The sequence below is a fragment of the Silurus aristotelis genome, assembly GCF_946808225.1.
Source record: "Silurus aristotelis genome assembly, chromosome: 3".
Classification (NCBI taxonomy): domain Eukaryota; kingdom Metazoa; phylum Chordata; class Actinopteri; order Siluriformes; family Siluridae; genus Silurus; species Silurus aristotelis.
In genome coordinates, this window is record NC_139576.1 from 24,728,121 (window position 1) to 24,741,068 (window position 12,948).

The following is a 12,948-nucleotide window of genomic DNA, read 5'->3' on the forward strand; positions in this document are numbered from 1 at the left end:
ACAAATTACAATACAAGCAGTTTTTTTTCTTTTCTTTTTAATTTTCTCCCTTCATTCCCAGACAAAACAAACAATAGGAAGCGGTAATAATTTTTAAAAACTTTATTACAACATGCTTAAATGTATCCAGAAAATCTCAACATTATGCATTAAACATGGCCAATAATTTTATTTAAGTCCATCACACAAACAGATTTAAGAAATGCACACAAATGTAAGGGAAAAAAAATCTGATGGCTCATTTTAAAACTAATTTATTAACTTAAAAAAACAACAACAACTAAGTGTTCAAAAATATAACATTTAAAACAAAAAGGAGGGGATGGAAATAACACTTTCAAGTCCTTTACAAAATATATCATGACCAAAGTAAGATGAGTTTCTATAGTATTATTAGGCTCCCCATTCATTTCTGCACTCAAAAGAACCTTAAATATTGATAAAATATTGTCAGTATAAGAAATATTTAATACTGATCATGCAGCAACTCAGTCATAACAGTAGCAGGAAAAAAGCATAGCTCAATCCTCTACAATCTCCAGTAGGCTGTTTAGCTTCAGACTGCATGCCAGCTCCTCCTCTCGATTTGCTATCACCAGTCTATTGAGCTCTTTCAGTCGTTGTGTTAGAGACACAGGTCCCTTTTTTCTATTAGCGGAAGCCACTGCAGCAGGGTCTTCAATTTCTGCTTCCTGAAACAAATGCAGAGAAATAACAAAACTATATAGTACAATTTAAATGCAATACAACACAAAAATAGATGTAATATGGTTTTCTTTTTAATACGAGTGGCTCATAAATATCAGTTATGGCAGAAATTTTAGTCAGATCTTCTTTTCAATCTTATTTTGAATTGTGGTGAATTCTCCACCAATGCAGCAGGGCTAGATCCTGCAGTAAGGCCGATAATAATAAAAATACAACTAATAAATTACCTGTGTGATGCAGGCAGCACGTGCACTGGGATGCTGTTTGGGAAGAAGAAACTCGGGCACGGATAACAATGTGGAAGGCACAAACAGAGGTATGGAGACTGAGTCCAGAGGATCCACTTCTAACCAACGTTGCAGCTGTTCTTCAAACCTGAACATGCCATAGAAATGTTAGCACTTTTATCCAAAAGTAAAAGATGAGCTATTTACAGGTTGTGTGCATAAAATCCTTTAGAAAATTACACTGTCGATTTTCATTTCAAGTTTCAAAGACTTTCAATGACTAACCTCTGACTTTGAGCCTTCTCCTGCTGTATGCCAGAGAGCAGTTTTTGAGGTAACAGCTCCTGAGGTGAAGGAGTGTGTGAGATGTCTAACACAGAGGACTTCTCCCCTGTCTCTATCACACTCTGGAACAGTTTGTGTCTGGGAAACCATGCTGCTGATGTCAGAATGGGCGTGGAGCTCAGCTTTGACCTGGGAGAAATCAAATGAGTTTTTGGCAAGTGATAAGTGATGTGTACTGGAAACTGTAAGGTATGGGCCAATAAGGCCAGTTTCGTAGTGTAATCTAATAGTGTAAGCGTAACATGGCTGTCTGTACAATATGGAATCAATCAGTCCAATTAGTGATGCAACAACGAAGCATTCACCCCATTGCTCTGAGATCTTTAATCTAAAAACTGACCATGTCACAAACTGGTGGTGCTTGGCGTGGTGTGAACAATGGCACACAAACCGTCAAATCAAAGCTACACTAGCCATGGAACCAGGTTAGGAGTGTCCAGCGTTTTGTTCCCACTCTCAGATACTTACCTTACTGTGTTCTGCTGCTTCTGTGTGTGAGTGCGTCTCTCTGCTGCTACCCAGCTTTCTGGAGGAACAAAGTCTTTAAGCTGCTCTTTGTAGTAGTACACCAAAACCTCTCCTTTGTCAGTGAAAGCGTCTATAACAGACAGAAAAACAAGATAAACAGGTATTGAAGAATCCAATTCTAAATAAGTAAAGCGACGATTCAGAGAGCATTTGTATCTCCATTTTAAAAAGAACAAATTACTCATGGTCCTTACCTGCTACTACTGGACTTTCAGCTAAGTTCCAGTCTCTCAGTCGATGCTCTATGCAAACAATTAAAATGTCATCCCAGGGTATGTGATTAAAAGAAGGCCCATCACACTCCTCATCCTCACAGTCTCGTCGCACGTGTTGAGCATGTACTCTTGCTAGCAGGTGCTCCAGTTGTGACATGAGAAGGGGCTGGCTTTGGGCACAGCTGGGGATCTGAGAGACGTACTCGAATATGCGTGAGCACAAATGGGCCCATGGAGCTAGTAAAAGAGAGATTTGTTATAGGCTATACATGTAACTATGTAAAACACAAGAGAATGCCCAATACAGTATAGACACAAAATTGTGCTTTAACCATTTTAACAGATGTACCATTTTTAGGAGGCCACTCCCACTCAGGCATCTGCAGTCTGAGGATTGCTCTTTTCAGCCAGGACAGGTGCTGGGGGGAATTCCAGTCCAGATGTGGTACAAGCTCTCTGTTCTCAGGAAAAGAGAATTCAGGTGGGGGCCAGGAGATTCCAACTAGACTCTCAGAGCTGACCACATCCGCCAGATAGGCCAGCACGGTGTTATAGAGATGGATGACTGCTTCTGGCTCCTGGCATGGCAGATTGGCTTTCGCTCTTTCATGTTTGTCATGAAGGAACCGCTGGTAAAACTCACGACACAGCCCTCTTTCTACAAACTGCAGCAGAGGCTGAGAGGAGAGGACTGTAGAGGCTGGAGAGTGGGCAATCAGCCAGCGAACAGCTTTGGCAATCTAACAAAAAAATCGTACCATTTGTAATGATTAAAGTTTTAGTTTTGAAGCTACAATATCCATTTAGATTTTCATTGCGTATAAATGAGACAGACACTGACCTGTTTGGATCCTTGCAGATCAGTGACACTACCCGTGAGATGGATAAAGATGTATTCTGAAATCAGCCCATCTTGAACTAATGACTTCAGCTTAAGAACTGTAGAAAAAAAAAATTTAATATCACTCCATTTTAAAAAACCTTTTCAGAAATGATAAAGTGATTAAAAACAGACCTTGTTCTAACTTCTGGTCATCGACTTTTTCATCAAGTTGTTCAGGAATGAGCAACACCAGGGGCAGTGCAGTGTTCCATCCGCTGGCTTGCTGGACCTGCTTTAGTTGGAGGAGTGCGGAGAGCAGGGGTACGTCTTCCTCATCCAGCCCACTGCACGGCAGAGCTGGGAGGAGCATCAGCAGGGAGCTGGTACCTAGGAGCTCATTCTGTTCCTCCAGCTGGCTCTGCCCTTCCTCGTTCAGAGGACCATAGCTTACCTACACACAGGTTTTTTGTTTTTAAGTTATAATAATAAACATTATAAATTCCCATTGTAACAAAAGAGAAAAACAATATTTTTCTAAAGACTGCTTGTGCCCGATTTACAAATCTAAAACAAACCAAAATACAATAACATGGATCAGTGCTTTCTGTTGTTCAGATAATAGGGAATGAGTGGGAACACTAAGCACTAATTTGATCTATATGAGGGTCTCACCTTTATGCAGAGGTGAACCTTGTGGGTCTTTTGTCCAATATCTCTCAAGCTGTTACTGATGACCAGTGTATTGAGTTTCCCTTCTGACTCTGCCATGCTCTCCTCCATACTTTCTTCACCACCTAGCTTAACTTTAAGCCAATTGGTCAGCGTGCTAAAGAGAAAAATCATAAAAAAACAAAAACAAAAGCATTTTATCTACAAAGTGCACTGAAGTGATCGGGCGCTAGAGTTTGGGAAAACAAGAGGTAGTCTCTCTTACCTGCTCATGTCACTGTCCTGGTCACTGGGAAGCATGAGAGTGGCTTTCCAGAAGATTCTGTCAGGTGGATTAGGAGTGCTTTCGGCCACCAGAGTGGGCAGGTCGAGAGGAGACCACACACGTTCACTGAAGGAATTAAAAAAAAAAAAGGTTAATAAATAGGTCTGACTGATATAAAGGTACATTTGCCCTATCACAGGTTCTCACCTTAATAACAAATTGTAATAGTAGTCTACTCGCATCTGGTGGATGGTGTCATTTCTTGTTTTTAGTAACCTGCCATCGCAAAGAATCAAATGCAGTTAATAAAAAGTGCAGCACAAAAAGCCATAAATATTAACCTGCATTAAAAAATGTGGACCATGTTAAAATGGTAAGGTCACCTTGTGCAGGACACAACCATGTTCCCTGCATTGCCCAGGCTGATGAGACCTCGAGCAAGTGTGTCCATAGATGGGAAGGATGGGGCACTCGGGACCAAAGCTTTCAGCTTGAAACGAGGATCGACGCAGCATGGGGCTGCAGGGAATCCACGCATCTGCCTCTTCAACTGTCGACGTACTGCAACCACGTCACGCCACCTACACGCATGCGGAACCGTTATTTTCCTTACATACAAGGTAATATTTCAAGACAGTGTGATTGACATGATAGTATTATGTTATGCACCTCTTAATAAACTTTTGTATCTGTCGCAATTGTGCATCCAACACCTCTCTGACCAGGCAGGCAATCTCCATGTCTAGTGTTTCCTCCACCAGGTTGTTGCACACCACCTCTGTGCATTGAGCCACACGTGCGGCCTTCTCCTCCTGTGCAAGTCTATGGGAATAACATTCAGAGAAATAAAAAAAAATAAAAAAAAAAAAAAACCTTGTATGGTTGTGATGATCCACATAAAGTGGGAATAATGATATAATGAGGTGCCCATAAACCTTTGGTGTGTTGTTACATAGTGTTGAGCAGTTCAATGTGCAAAATACTTTGAATTCTTTTATATAATATCAAAAAACATGTTTGATAACAGACTAACTTTATTTCCTTTGTAGCCATTTCCCTGGTGCACTGCGTAAGAACCTCCTCACTGATTTCACCACAAAGCTCTGAGCTCAGCTTGTCCAGGAAGGCCTCTCGTTCCTTTCTCCGCCTGGAAAAAACCCCCAAAAAAAGTACAGACAAAAAGCAAGTAGGATTTGAAAGATGTATTAGGTTTAACATATATTAGGTTTATGACACAATCATGCTGACAAATTGTGATATTTACAAATTCAAGATCAAAATTCTAAAAAAAAAAACCCACAAGGTAATTATACACACCTCTCTTCCTCCAGCCTGCGTTTCTCCTCAGCGATTCGCGCCTTCTCTGCAGTGATCTCTGAAGTAGAAAGCTCTCTGAGCATCTGAAAAACCACCTCATTGACTATTGCTTGCAGCTCACTCTCACTCACACTGTAGACAAGAGAGAAAAGCATGTACATATGACATATCGCAATATTAAAACAAAGGGGGAAGGAGTAGCTTAGCGGTTAATGTGGGAATTCTGATCGGAAGGATGCGAGTTCAAATCCCAGCACCACCATTAAGCAAGGCCCCCAAATCTCAAATGCTGAGGCAAATAAAAGATCTGCTCAATCAAAAATGCACATTAATTGCAAAACAGCGTTGGTGTTCTGATAACTCAACATAGTCAATCAATTAACAGTAATAGAAATTAAATCAAAAGCCACCTGCCACTCAAACATAAGGGCAGGAATATATTCTAAAGCAGCGAAACGTGCGAGTCTTCCTACCTTAAAGCTGCAGAGACATACTGAGCACCAGCTTTCGCAACGTCTAAGACTTCATCTGCCAGAATCTCCTCCACCACAGACTCTACTTCAACCATTACATCCTGTAAGAAGCACAGAATGATTCTAATATCAATTTACGCATGAAAATGTATTAATAAAGCATTTAAAAAGATAAATAAATTAAAAAGATACTTCTCCCTCAAACCTTATCGTTTGTTCTCACCTGGTCTGAGTAGACTAGTTCTCTCTTTGGAGTTGGGGGCCTGACAGGCTGGGGCTGAGCAATGGGCTGGAACATGAGCTGTGGGTTTACTGGGAGGACTGGTACAACGTGTTGTGAGGACTCCCCAGTGTCTTGTATCACTTCATGCTGGGCCAGCTCTACCACAGCAGGGGGCTCCATAAACAGCTTTGTCTCAGCCAGCAACTTGGGTTTGAGCTGAGGCCTTGAGTCTACTTCAACCAGGGGTTTTACTGCAGAACATTATATGATTTTTATAAAGATATTCTCACCAGTAAGTACAAAATAATGTTTATCAGTAATAAATGAAAGTCAACACAAAGTAAAGAAAGATTATAAAGCTTATTTGGGATTAAGTTACAGCTTTCAATCGCAGGTTGCCTTGATTCAGAAGATCATTATTTGACAACTACTACTATAAGGTAAGTTAACCAACCTTTTGTGGCTGTAGGTAATGACTCCAAGGAAGATAAATCCCCCCTGTATTTATTGTTCGAGTCAAAGCTGCAGACTGGTTTATGCATTGGCGGGTTGGGCAGTGGGCCTCCATTCACAACCTCCCCGATCAGCACGGTTTTCTTCTTCTCAATGGCAACTGACTTCTTTGAAGGAATGGGTAAGTCCGGCTCCTGATATGCAGTACGGCTCAGCTCGACCATGCTAGAGAAATTACACAAAGATGATTTGTTGAAATTCACATTAAACTCTTCAAAACTGTAAACATTTTGCCAAAACTTCCCAGCAGGAAGTAAAAGTAAAATGTTACTGTGCTTAAGTAGTTTTTTCGCACATCTATACTGAAGTTATCCATTTGGGGGAGACTTTTACTTTAACTTCACTACATTTTAAAGTCAAATATCTTACTACATTTTGCTAAATCAGTCATTCCTGTTTATTTATTAGTAGATAAAAAATTTAGGGTAGAAAAGGGTAGAGCGCACGCATCGGCGCTTGGTGGTATCTACTTACATGCAGTTCAAGCAGAACATTGGGAAAGAAATAAAAAATAGAAGAAACTCCTGACTCGAACTTGCCACTTTAACTTATTTGCATGATTTTTTTTTTTTAAGTAGCTGAAAAGGTTTTGGGCTCATGATAATTGTAATAGATATCAATCAGTGTTTGATTTATTGATATTATTCTATTAATAGATTGCCGTGCTAAGAGTCTTTTCACATAAACTGAGCTGATTAAGCAAAGATTCTTCTGACAAAAATTAATATAGGAACATTACAGCCATAATAAATCATAGTACTTAAGCACATTTGAAGGCAAACACTTTTGTACTTTTACTCAAGTGAAATTTTACTGGAGTCATATTTTACCTGCTGTATCTCTACTTTTACTCAACTACATAGTATTTTAAAAGCATAGAGAACATTACCCATCTGCGACGCTAAGTCCGTAAAGCTGCAGAAATTCAGTGGCTTCAGAAGCATTGCGAAACATTAGCATTTGAACCAAGTCTTCCACAGGGAAAATGGTGGATCTCTGAGAGCTTACAGTAAAGGCTACATTCAAGGCTTTCAGTGCAGCACTCCTTACCTATCAAAATAAAATGTAAACAACTATTAATGAAACATGAATGCTTCTAAAAAACAACTTTTTTTTTTGACAAGATGAATCCAAATACAGTAATCTTAATTCACTTTTGTATTCTGTGGATAGACTTTTATTACGCAGTTCTTACGTTTCTCTCCTCCTCCTGTTATCATTGTATTTGACAAAATACTCAAAGTTTTAGTGTATACTATTTTGCCTGAACTGCACTCACTTGGTTAAAGTATCTGTGAAGAATGCAGCCAGATAGATAAGATGCTGCTTTCACCAACTTGAAGAATCGGACAAAGTTGTTGCTGTTAAGAGCTGAAAAAGCTTGGACTGCAAACTTCACCTCCATGGAGTCACGGACCTCTTTGCGAAACTGCTGAATTTCACTTTTGAGAAAGAAAATAAAACATACATTTCACTGCCAATGTACACTACATAGCACTCATTAAAGTTTAAGCAAAGGATATTTGTCTGAACAAATAACTGCAACGTTATTCATTACTATCTAATAGCTTACCGAAGAATATCACCATCGTTGAGTTTGAGCAGAACATTGTACTGGCGGAACTCTGCCTCATTATGGCAATACACCTCCTTGGTTGCCAGGTCTTGATACATCTCTTTCAGACTCTGGAGGCACTTGGTCATGTTCTCATTGTTAATCTTGGCATCAAAGGACATCATAGGCTCCTGGCACAGATGATGAGCACAGTGGATGTGAAATCGAGTGCACTTTTCTATTAGAGACACAGTCACTGGGTCACAGAGGTGCTGCTGGGTAATATCCTGTGGAGACAAATAGCATGTCAGTCTACAGAAACTTTTAGAGACTTTATTGTCATTGTAGTGATGCAAAGAAATTTGTTTTGGTAGCTAACCAAAAGAATAAACAAAAGATAATTGTATTAAAATATAATATGACACAATGTACAATGGAATATAAGTGCAGTGGAACTAAGATCTTGGTGCAAACAGGACTGTGAGAATAAATGTGCTATGTCAGCTTTTAACACAATCACAAATGCAGGTAGAAGGTAGAAGCAGGGAAGCCCACCTTACGAATTCCTCTGGTTCTGTTCCAGACAAAGTCGTACCAGTCTCTGTAGTTCCCCTCACCCTGGTCCATTATCTGTGTGATCAAGTAGTTCATTGTCATGCTCAGAACTGGCAGAGGCCGTAGCTCATGAGAGAGAGGTTCCTCCTGGTCAGCCGAGGACCTGCTGTATTCTTTAACGGCAGCACAATGGTCCACCTGTGAAGCAGAACAGACTGTATTGAATTGCCGGAATTTCAATAGGTTCGTTGCCATGCCATGTGAAAGCAGAATGGAATGTGCTGGAAATGGTGGTTTAAATAAACTAATTACCAACAGTGTTGATAAAAAAAAAACATTTAATACAAAATAAAAAGAGTTTTCCCTTAAGGATTTTTAAATGGGAATATTATTAGAGAACAAACCCTTTCTGCATCAGAAACAAGCTCGAAAACGCTGAGTTGTTTGCGAGTTTCTCTCATGTAGCGCTCCTTCTCTGGGCACATATCCGGACACGTGCCCACAAATACTTTGGACAAGTCCAAGTCCGTTCTCTTTGGCCTCACTGCAAAAAATAAAGCATTCCGTGTTTATTTGCAAGTAAAGCAAAAATATCATGGACTTACATGTAGCTGAATAACAGTGGTCATTTACACTGGCGAAGAATCTTGTCTCTCTGTTCAAGAAGGCAGTACTTTTCCTCTGCTGTTTCAGCTATTTGACCGATCAGGGGCTGGAGGGATAACGGCATGGCCACTAGTCGCTCTACATTCTGACCCTCTGAGCTTGTATTCTGCTGAGGGTCAATTTCAAACTGGAGGGTTTTAGCTACAGAGGACCTCATGGTTGGAGATCTGAAAAAAATTAAAACATCAATAATCTTAATTCCAATGTGTACACCACAAAGCAGGAGTAAGAGAGACAGCTTAGCTAAAGTTAAACTGAACCAGTTCTGAGATGTGTATACGGCTATGCAAGCGCAATTAATATAATTATTTAACAAAACTATTAAAAGAGTAGCAATTTTTTTTTTTTCAGAACTCTCAAACAGGATCATTTGAGTTTTTACCCCTTAACAAGTGAGGTGCTGACAACAGGGGATCTGGGCAATGGTTTTCGTAATGGGCTGAGGTGAGTGCCCTCTGTCCTCGACTCCTCTTCTGCACGAACCACATCTTTGAGTTCTGAAGGTTTCTCTCTTTTTGTGCCTGGGCCTGAATAGGTGAATGTCATTTACATTTAATTTTTTATACAGAACATTACAAAATATTGAGCTGACAAACACAGCTAAGGCACTCACTTAGTTTCTTTCTTTGCCAAAATATATGCACATCAGTCCCTTGAAAATGTTTCCCCTTCTTTTTTGCTACTGCTGCAGATGCCTAAAAAGAGGTGAACATTAGCATTAGGAATTAACATTAACGTTAATTCTGAATAGGCTTAAATGTTACGTGTACATTAGAATATCCTCAAGAATTAGTTTTGATTAAAACGTACGTGATCGTGGAAATGCACGATAGCGAGATTCTTTTCAGGTCTGCAGTACACTCTGTGGACTTTCCCGAAGCGACCAAAATGTTTTTTGACAATGTCTTTCCGGTTGAGGTTGGGTGGGATTCCCTTGCACTGAATGACAGTGCTGGGTTCAGAGGGGGAAAGACTGGCCAGGCTATCGGTGCTGTCTTCACGGGCAACCCTTCGAGATGGGGTACAAGTCTCACCTTCAGGCTCGGAATCTGCAATAATATAAACAGACATGTTTTAGAAAGTTTACTTAGGGTTTACTAAAGTTCACCTCACATTTTGACGTATGATCATCTTATCTAAACTCACCAGGCTTCTCTTCTTTTTCCAAAACATGTCTGATAGGAGCTTGAGGTCTCAGTGTCAGTGGAGCCTCCACATCTGCAACTGGAAGGTCTGGTCTTTCTCCAGGAGCCTTATCAATGGTTCGTGCTTCTTTTTTAGCTGTGCTTCCTGATGTCTTAATTAGACCACTCAATGCATTTATAAAAAGTCCACCTGTAGCTCCACGACTCCTAATAAGGGGACGCTTGGATGGGTGTCTAGGGCCTATAGATTCACCTTGTGCTTCCTCAACTTTGGAACTTTTTCCTTGACTACTATTTGGTTCACTGGCTTCTTCTTTTCGTTTCATGCCCTTCCCAAGATTTGCAAAACCTGCTTCCCCTGAGCTCTCATTTTTCGCCTCCGGATTCTCTTCAGGTTTTGAAACACTAAATGCAAATGATGAGTGGTCAGAAGCCATCTGGGGCTGAATAACTTTTGCTGAGAAGCTAAAGGCAGGAGAAGTGCTGGAAATGCTAGTGGACTGAGCAACAGTGGCAATGCTGCTGCTGTTGATAGGATTGGCTGGTTTAGAGAACGCAAACTGGAGAGTGTTTCCACCCATCATTCCACCTGCAGTCTTAGACATGCTAGGAGGTGGAACTGGTGCAGAAGGAACTGCTCCAGGTTTGGAGAAGCTGAAATCCAGAGTGCTTGGTTTTACACTCTGGAAAAGGGAGGCACCAGTGGTACCAGGTCGACTGCTGTCCAAACCAATTGTAACTGGTTTAACTGAAACAAAAGACTCAGGACCTGGAAGAGGTTGGGCACTAGGAGGTACTGGACTCGAACTGAAAATAGGTTTGAAGAGCATTTCTGTTTCATTTGAAGAATTAAAGCTAAACTTGGACCCAAAGCCACTTGTCTGTGTATTGCTCTGGCCACTAACAGCAGAAGTTGTGGTAGAAAAAGTCGATGGCTGACCGAAGTTAAGCTGAGAGCCTCCAGTGCCAACAGGATTACTAGGCAGCTGTGAGTTACTGGGGGAAATACCAAATCCAGATGTCTTTTGTCCAAATCCCAAAGCCTGACCAAATCCAGAGGTTGGACCAAACGCTTGCACCTGACCAAAGGCAGGAGTTTGTCCCGTAGAAGATGGTGATGCTCCAAATCCAAGTGTTGCCTGACCCAAAGACTGCTGTCCAAAAGCTGGTGCTTGAGAAGAGGATGATTGTCCTAAACCACTACCTTGACCAAAAGCCTGTGGCTGACTAAATGATAACGTCTGGCCAAAAACCGATGGTTGTGCAGATCCCGGAGCAAAAACTGGTGGCTGACTGGAAGCTGAAGGCTGAGCAAATGGTGACTTCTGCCCAAAGCCAATATTCGGTGTAGTGCCGCTTGAACCTTGCTGACCAAGTGACTGGAAGAGGCCACTACCCTGACTGGCATTAGGTGTCTGGAAAGCACCTTGTTGTCTCCCAAAGACATTGTTTGTATTCATTTTGAATGAATGTAGACGGGAATATAATTTTACACTAAAATACCCTATAACAGACAGGCGTAGTCAGACTACTGGTTCACAATATACTCCATGAGCTGCGTTACTTCACACACAAAGAGCTTGATTACCAAAGTTCAACCTCAAGTAGAAACTTTGTGAACATTATTTATCTATAACGTCACAGGAGGACTGTAAAACTACAGTCAGCCAAATACACTCAGGTTCATTATAAGGCAGCTAAACAACCATCAGCATAATCCTGGCAGCCAAATGATTTTAGTTAGCTTACTCACTGCACGCATAGCAATACAAAACTGTAGCAATTATCCTGGTAAACAATTATCCTGTCAAAACATCCCAATCTTTACACGTGTGGTTTTTAAGGCATTAGCAAAACCCCTTTCTTTAGCAAACAACAGCGGACAAGAGCAAGTACTTCTTCTTCTTCGTTGTTGTTGTTGTTGTAATGGCGGGTTTGTTCCGTATCTCCTACAACACTACTGCCCCCATGCTTCTGGAGGAGGAACGACTATCGAGGTCTGCTTCCTTTTCTTTGATAGTTTATGGCAGTTTATAATGCATAGATTCCTTAGATGTGCATCTTTAATTTATATATATTTGTCATTTGCATATAAACAGTACTTTATTATACTTTATAATCCTTCTGTAAAAGATTCCGCAATGACGTCAAATCAATCTTACGTATAGTGTTTTGAAAAATGCAGCTTTGCAGAAAAAAAATACAAATATAAATTTGAACATAATTTTCCCCCATGAGCCAGTGGCAACCATTGGCAAAGTCCATGAGATGGTATTAGGAAGAAACCTTAAGAGGCCCCAGAATTAAAAAGGAACCCAGACTCATCTGGGTGACACCGAATGTCTGTTTATTATAGTTCCAGATTTATTGTTGAGGTTATCACCTGTTCACGGACAGACACTTGAATTCAAAATTCTTCGATAGTAATTCCTATGGATCTCTGTGTATTTATATGTTATCATATATTCTAATAGCCATCACATTTCAATACCAACCCATTATGGTGTATCCTTGGTTTTTGCCTGGTGTTTCCAGGATAGGCTTCATTTACCGCACAGCTAAACATGATAAAGCAGTTACTGACATTACAAGAACTGTGAAAACAAATAAGCACATAAATATCTGTATCCTGGAATATCTACAAATGTAATAATGTTCTCTTTTTTTCGTGAAAATTTGCTATTCGACTGCAAATTCGACTTGTAGTGATTTGGCAAAGAC

General features: G+C 40.5%; 1 protein-coding gene across 1 annotated transcript; it reads right to left on the minus strand.

Annotated features, from left to right (window-relative positions):
• Window positions 1–89: 89 nt before the first annotated feature.
• On the minus strand, window positions 90–12,168 carry mcm3ap (minichromosome maintenance complex component 3 associated protein). The gene is made up of 28 exons (XM_083537426.1): window positions 10,229–12,168; window positions 9,893–10,131; window positions 9,696–9,777; window positions 9,465–9,609; window positions 9,050–9,249; window positions 8,821–8,960; window positions 8,417–8,614; window positions 7,880–8,148; window positions 7,586–7,748; window positions 7,196–7,356; window positions 6,248–6,471; window positions 5,794–6,044; window positions 5,571–5,671; window positions 5,098–5,229; window positions 4,814–4,927; window positions 4,450–4,602; window positions 4,164–4,361; window positions 3,988–4,056; window positions 3,781–3,906; window positions 3,519–3,672; window positions 3,039–3,297; window positions 2,865–2,962; window positions 2,373–2,763; window positions 2,003–2,260; window positions 1,749–1,878; window positions 1,221–1,409; window positions 936–1,083; window positions 90–692 (listed from the first exon to the last, which is right to left on the minus strand). The coding sequence occupies exons 1-28, from the start codon at window positions 11,685–11,687 to the stop codon at window positions 522–524; spliced, it is 6,222 nt and encodes a 2,073-aa protein (XP_083393552.1). The 5' UTR covers window positions 11,688–12,168; the 3' UTR covers window positions 90–521.
• Between the last annotated feature and the right edge of the window lie 780 nt (window positions 12,169–12,948).

Coding starts and splice junctions, on each gene's coding strand:
- mcm3ap (XM_083537426.1), bottom strand. CDS start 11,687: ATGAATACAAACAATGTCTTTGGGAGACAACAAGGTGCTTTCCAGACA. Junction 10,132..10,228: donor GGAAAAAGAAGAGAAGCCTG/GTGAGTTTAGAT, acceptor ATATTATTGCAG/ATTCCGAGCCTGAAGGTGAG. Junction 3,298..3,518: donor AGGTTCACCTCTGCATAAAG/GTGAGACCCTCA, acceptor ACCTGTGTGTAG/GTAAGCTATGGTCCTCTGAA.